Consider the following 7,573-nt stretch of genomic DNA (forward strand, 5'->3'; position numbering starts at 1 on the left):
TCTCCTTGTAGATACGTGTTTATGAGAGGTAACGAGTATCCCATAATTTTATTGTTATTAGATAAGCATAAATTTTTATAGACACCACCTCAAAAAAAAAAACCAAAATACAAACCAATTTTTTTCTTGTCAAAGTCGTAGGATATTTAATTTTTGAGACACAAAAAAAAAATTTATTTAAGTTTATGTAAAAGAAAAGTGAAAAATTACTAGAGATAGAAATTTGAAAATAAGACTAATAGAGACAGAAGAATAGACAGGAGAGAGAGAGAGAGAGAGGATTGCAGGAGAGAAAACCTCTGCAAAAGAGCTTTTTTGACTCTCTCTCTTCTGCCCATGGCCGATTTTTTTCATGATTTCTTCCTATCTTTTTCCCTTTTTTTCTTCTTTTCTACATTTTAGCTTTTCTTTTTTGGCCTATAATATCAATACACAAACACAATTATACAGAGGAAAAAATCAACATTTTTCAGGTGAGTTTCTCCTCCTCCTCTTTTTTTTTTTTTTTTTTGTGATTATTGTTATGGTTATTATATTATTTTTTTTCTTCATTTCATTGTTCTTTAAGCTTCATAGCTTTCTGGGGTTCCTCTATAATTAGCTTTTTTAAATTTTTTTTAATAGATTGATTAAGTTCCAAAATTGTTGGAGATTTTTTTCTCTGAATCAATGTTTCTTATTGTTTCTTGAAATTAATCAATTTATTAAAAACCCATAATTCAGAGGAAAAAGTTCAACATTTCTTAGGTGGGGTTCTTTTTTTTTTTTTCCTTATTTGATTTCTGTTGCATTTAACTGTTCTTTAAGCTTCATATTTTTCTGGGTTTTGTCTGTATATAGCTCTTTTTTTAAAAAGAATTTTTTTTTAATACATCGATTAATTTCCAAGATTCTTGGAGATCTTATTTTGTTGAAATCTTTTAATCATTTGATTATAGAGCTTGGATTTGATTGTTGTTTATTGTTTTTATGGGGAAAAAATACCATGTGCAATTAATAGTTATTTCAAGAATCATTTATTCAAAAAATAGTTATTTCAAGAATCAATCCTTTTAGCTTTATCATATTTTCAGCATTTTCTCCGTAGAGGAAAGAACAACATTTTTGAGGTGAGGTTTTGGCCTTTCTGCTGCATTTCGTTGTTCTTAAAACTTCATAGTTTCTGGAATTTTTTTCCTTTATTATCCATTTTTCCTTTTTTTTAATTGTATTTTCTGGAATGAAAAGTAGTAGCTTTTCTCAGAATCGGAATAATTTCCACTCTTGGTTATCTCCTATTCTTGAAATCTTTGAAAATTTTGAATTTTTGCTGTTTTTATTGGCAGAAGTATCATATTCAATTTTCTAGTCATTTCAAGCATTCTTTGTAAAAACAGTAGTTATTTCAAGAATCAATTTTTGATCTTTATTTGATATTTTTCAGGAGTTGATCTTGTAAAGCATCATGGGTAATTGCTGTGTGAAACCCGGTAAATCTGCTGAAAAAAAGAAGAACAAAAAGAACAAACCAAACCCCTTTTCAATTGATTATGGGGCATCTGGGGGTGGAGTTAAGCTTGTTGTATTGAAAGAACCAACAGGGCAGAACATACACGACAAGTATGATTTGGGTCGTGAGCTCGGAAGAGGAGAATTCGGGGTTACTTACCTATGCACTGAAGTGGACACAGGCGATAAGTATGCATGCAAATCGATATCCAAAAAGAAGCTAAGGACTGCAGTCGATATCGATGATGTTAGGAGAGAGGTTGAGATCATGAAGCATTTGCCTAAGCATCCTAATATTGTGACTTTGAAGGATACATATGAGGATGATAATGCAGTGCACATTGTGATGGAACTGTGTGAGGGTGGTGAGTTGTTTGACCGTATCGTAGCTAGAGGTCACTATACCGAGAGGGCAGCTGCTGGAATTTTGAGGACTGTCGTTGAAGTCGTTCAGGTATAGTTTTTATCAGCTTCTTAGTTCCTACTAGACGCCATTTGGTTTTTGTGTATCATGGAAGTTCCCTTACACCCGAATTATATCGAAAAGAGGTTACCCTATGTTCTAACTATTTTAAGTGGAAGAGTTATTGTTTTCAAGGAGTATTAGCTAGCGGCCTACCATAGAATTTGGTTGTTGCAAACGAAGTTTAGGAATTTAGTTTGTATATTGAAGGGGAGACTTGGAGCAACGGTAAAATTGTCTCCGTGTGACCTATAGCTCACGGGTTCTAGCCGTGGAAGCAGCCACTAATGCTTGCATTAGGGTAGGCTGTCTACATCACACCCCTTGGGGTGCGACCCTTTCCCGGACCCTGCGAGAACGCGCGATGCCTTGTGCACCGGGCTGCCCTTTTTGTACTGAAGTAAATGTGGCCGCCGCTCCCTAAAAGCAAGTGCTTTCTGCTTCAAATTTTGATCTTTAATCCTCATTTCTAACAATTGGTGTCCAAACTCAACTTAGGGTGGAATTGTCACCAACAACAACTAATTAACTACAGCTTAGAGAGATGACAAATTGATATCAAATTTATGTTGTTTGTTGAAGTAACTACTTGAAAGGGGAGAGCCTTGGTGTAACGGGTAAAGTTGCTGCTATGTGATCAGGAGGTCACGGGTTCGAGCTTGTAGAAATGCAGGGTAAGGCTATGTACAATAGACCCTTGTGTTCCGACCCTTCCCTGGACCCTGCGCATCGCTGGAGCTTAGTGCACCAAGCTATCCCTTTAATAATGTAACTACTCGTCGTTTCATGGTAAAGGACATTAAATTGGGTCCTTTTTTAGTTAGTCTCCTTTTCTGAAATAACTATTAATTTGGCTTGCGCTGGATGACATTATGAAATACTTTATGTTGGTTGGAATCTCATTTCATATGTAACTCATGAATCTGTCTTGTAAAGAATTGCCCAATGCATTGATTTTCAATGACCAAAGCAGAAATTGTAATTTCCTGTTAAAGGGTGGAAATGATTATGATATTACATCTATCGTCAAGTTTTACTCTCTGGTTTTATTATGTAAATAATCAATTTATAAAATTCCAATGGTATTGCAGATGTGTCACAGGCATGGGGTTATGCATCGCGATCTCAAACCTGAGAACTTTCTTTTTGGTAACAAAAAAGAAACAGCTCCACTGAAAGCAATTGACTTTGGGTTGTCAGTTTTCTTTAAACCTGGTAATGGGATTAGTAATGAAACAGTCAGTTTGAGCCCTTTTTATCATGCTCAAAAAAAAGATTAAACATTTGGAATAATCTTTATTTCTTTAACAGGGGAACGCTTTAATGAGATAGTGGGAAGTCCTTATTACATGGCTCCAGAGGTTCTAAAACGTAATTATGGACCAGAGGTTGACGTCTGGAGTGCTGGAGTTATACTCTACATTCTTCTTTGTGGTGTTCCACCCTTCTGGGCAGGTCTGCTTCTTTTATTGCTTCATTTGTATAATCATTAAAAAACGTAGATGCAGATATTTTCGGCTTCACAATTTGTTAACATTTTCTTGATACTTATAAGTTCCTTTTAATATTTATAGAGACTGAACAAGGAGTAGCCCAAGCAATTATTCGTTCTGTGATTGATTTCAAGAGGGATCCATGGCCTAAAGTTTCTGATAATGCAAAGGATCTTGTAAAGAAAATGCTTGATCCAGATCCAAGTCGACGTCTCACAGCTGCGCGAGTTCTTGGTAATGTTTGTGGATCATTGAGATACTTTACTTCATTCATCTGTTCTCTCTCTCTCTCTCTCTCTAAACATCTTTTTTGGCGGCTTTGACTCATGTGGATGCAGAGCATCCCTGGTTACAAAATATAAAGAAAGCACCAAACGTCTCATTGGGCGAGACTGTAAAAGCAAGGCTCAAGCAGTTTTCAGTGATGAACAAGCTCAAGAAAAAAGCTCTAACGGTAAATATAAACTTTAGATATAAACAATCATATCTGCAAGCTCCGGATTCTCCACTGTCCAATAAAAGATGAATTCACATGCTTTATCTTAATGCTTGAAATAAGGAGAGAAGATTGTCAGACTATTTATTGCACTTGCCTTCTGCTACTTTATAATAGTTTATAATTTTGATTCTCATCATAAAAAAGGAGAGAAGATCCTGTCCTTTGACCAAGTTTCGTTTTTATTTTATTTCCATGATATCTTTACTTTCTTGTGTTTCATGCACAGGTTATAGCTGAGTTTTTGTCTGCGGAGGAAGTGGCGGGAATGAGGGACGCATTTGAAATGATGGATACTGGAAAGAAGGGCCAGATAAACCTTGGAGAACTTAAAGATGGTTTGCAGAAGCTTGGCCATCAGACCTCTGATGTTGATCTTCAGATTCTCATGCAAGCTGTAAGCATTCTCATGCCCTGTTTCTTGGCTCTATTTGATTCTCTTATAGCTCTATCAGGGGGTAACAAAAGATTGAAAGTTAGCTGCTAATAGTATGGCCTGCTGCACTGTTGGGCTCTCTTTGAACTTTCTGCCTCGAGGAGAAGGCAGGTGTCTGAGATGATATGGCCATGTCCTATGTAGTCCTCCAAATGCGCGGATCCGCAGTGCAACTAGTTGGATTATGGCTAAGATGTTGGTGGCTATGTTGCTCCGACACTTCGAAAATGTTATCGTGTGCGTGTCGGATCCTCCAAAAATAGTGTATTTTTGGAGGATCCGACACGGGTGCGGTCTCATTTTGGAGAGTCCGCGCAACATAGGTTGGTGGTACACTTACATCGGTCCAATGTTTGGCAAGAGTCTTTTTAGTTTGGTTAGAGCCTTGTATGTCGATTAAAGCTTAAGTATAAAATCTAGAGAACCTCTAGTTTTAAAAAATTCTTAATGTGTATCCATGGAGAGAAAGGGAGTCTTGGCGTAACTGGTTAGTTGCTGCCATGTGACCAGGAGGTCACGGGTTCGAGCCGTGGAAACAGCCTCTTGCAGAAATGCAGGGTAAGACTGCGTACAACACAGACCCCTGTGGTCCGGCTCTTCCTGGGACCCCGCATAGCGAGAGCTTAGTGCACCGGGCTGCCCTTTGTATCCATGGAGAGTGGAAAGATGTAGAGTACCTATATAGCTAGCGGACACCTCTAGTTTGGGATGGAGTCGTAGTTGTTGAAGAGAAGTCCACACTACACTTATGTCCTTGATCGTGCTATCAGGATTTTGATTAATTGCGAAGCATACTTGGTCAATGTAAGTTGTAATGTTGTACTTCTACCGGATGATTGTTTCAGTGCAGAAAAATCTATAGCCAAAGGATCTTGACATTTTGCTTGTCTTGGAATCCTGAATTCGGTGCTTAATATTTTCCAGTATTTTGATTCTTATGTTTTTATCTTCTGTATTGATTTTACAGGCCGATGTTGATGGAGATGGAAGTTTAAATTATGCAGAATTCGTTGCTGTATCTGTTCATCTTAGGAAAATGGCTAATGACGAACACCTGCACAAAGCATTTTCATTTTTTGACAAAAACCAGAGTGGTTACATTGAAATTGAAGAGTTGCGTAGTGCCTTAAGCGATGAGGACGACAACAATAGTGAGGAAGTCATCAATGCCATTATGCATGACGTTGACACGGATAAGGTCAGTATTTAATTTGTCTGTTTATGTGCAATTACTATCAAATTGTCCTTAAAAGTTTTTCCTTTGCTATCAAATTGTCCTTAAAAGTTTTTCATTGTCTTTGCCGATTTGTTTAAAGTTTATTCTTTCATTTCTAACAACATGCCTTGAAGTACAACAACAACCCATTGTAATCCCACAAGTGGGGTCTGGGGAGCATAGGATGTACACAACCTTACCCCTACCCTGGACGAGCAGAGACACTGTTTCCGATAGACCCTCGTTAATAACAACATGCCTTGAAGTATATGTCAAATATCCAACTTGTTTGCACTAGCTTGTCGCGGAGTTTGGGAGCTCAGTTGTGTCTTCTCATTTTGTCATAATGCAGGATGGTCGCATTAGTTACGAGGAATTTGCTGCGATGATGAAGGCTGGTACGGATTGGAGAAAAGCATCACGACAGTATTCTCGTGAACGGTTTAACAGCCTCAGCTTAAAATTGATGAGGGATGGCTCGTTACAACTCGAAAACAAAGCCTAGATGAACAAAATCCAAAAGAAAGAAATGTTAGAGGAAAAAGGAAATTTTTTCACTAATAGATATCTGACTATGAAGTTCTTGTTTCCTCTCATTATGTCTAAACAAATTTTCTCTGCCATCTAAACTCCATCTTAGGCATATCAACTTGTAACTATTAGCCAAGCTTTAGGATTGTTTATTCTATGATATTTAAATGTATGAATAGCTTTATTTACTTGTAAATATATGGAATCAGAGATCATTAAAAAATTTAAGTATTTTTCTTCGAGACAAAATATTTAATATTGTAAGAGTATATAGCAATGAAAGTTCTGACTTGTCCATTCCAGTTCACTACAAAAATTACAAAGTTACAAACTATTAAATTTAATAAATAAAAGGTTTACATTTTTTGACCTTTTATTTATTCTTATTACTTAAGTCTTTTGCTCTTTACTTGTGGCTTAGTCAATAGCATCTATTTTGTTTATATGACAATAGATTTAATTGTACATAATGTTTGAGGTATCGATTTGATTTATACAATACATTCATGAAGTAAGATATTAAGGTAATAGGTTAAATTTTTAATTTTTAGTTGAGGAAAAAAGCATCATTAAAGTTTGAATTTTGATAGTTAAATAATTTGAATGCTTGAAAACTGTATAAATATATGTATTAGAGTATTGTTAAAGAAAATAAATTATATGTATATATATATTATGTATTGGCTCCCCTTAATTTCCTGGTATGTTTACTTATATATATATAGAGAGAGAGATAGATAGGAATACGATATGGCTAATAAGCTACATCCGCCATTGATATGACACAAAACCTAACTGTATGAATAGCAGGTTTACAAGTCAATTTCTTCTCAATTTCATTATTGAGTGAGATACGTGTTATTGATTCTCTGAATTTCATTATTGAGTATATATGCTTTATGGGTATTTATTGTACTTATAAACACTTCCTTGTTTAATTATTATTAATTTCCTTACAGTTAAATTATAGAAAGAGCATTATATCTTGTAGCAGTGACAGAGCCAAGAACTTCACTAAGGGGCGACACGAAGAAATTAGAGGAAGTTATACAGTATAATTATTTGATGAACAGAATTTGAAACCAAATCAATTACCTAAGGGTGGACTTCCATTTCTTGTGATGGCATTTGTTTCAGAAAGAATTTCATATTAGAGCACGAAAAGCTCCGTTATACATAGAGGCGGATTTATAGATCAAACTGAATGCATTGCTTTCAGTTCGAATATATACATATTCAAACATAAGTTCAAAATATATACATATAATATGATCAAACCCATCCTGAACTCACGGAGTTTAAACTCTGGATTCGCTTCTAATTCTGCATCTCTGACTTACCAAACTATTTATTTATATGCACTCAATTTTTCTGCTTTCCAACTTCTATTTACCTTCTGAATAAATTCTTCAACTTTTCTTGTTAGCTCATCTTCTTCGTCACGATCAAT

At 35.7% G+C, this 7,573-nt stretch overlaps 1 protein-coding gene across 1 annotated transcript; it reads left to right on the forward strand.

Moving 5' to 3' along the window:
• The first annotated feature begins 230 nt into the window (after window positions 1-230).
• On the forward strand, window positions 231-6,392 carry LOC109244026 (calcium-dependent protein kinase 8-like). The gene is made up of 9 exons (XM_019411051.1): window positions 231-473; window positions 1,424-1,942; window positions 3,043-3,166; window positions 3,263-3,406; window positions 3,526-3,678; window positions 3,783-3,898; window positions 4,170-4,337; window positions 5,344-5,574; window positions 5,945-6,392. Exons 2-9 carry the CDS (start codon window positions 1,445-1,447, stop codon window positions 6,095-6,097), a joined length of 1,587 nt encoding a protein of 528 aa, XP_019266596.1. The 5' UTR covers window positions 231-473; window positions 1,424-1,444; the 3' UTR covers window positions 6,098-6,392.
• Window positions 6,393-7,573: the final 1,181 nt, after the last annotated feature.

Source organism: Nicotiana attenuata, unplaced genomic scaffold (assembly GCF_001879085.1).
Source record: "Nicotiana attenuata strain UT unplaced genomic scaffold, NIATTr2, whole genome shotgun sequence".
NCBI lineage: Eukaryota > Viridiplantae > Streptophyta > Magnoliopsida > Solanales > Solanaceae > Nicotiana > Nicotiana attenuata.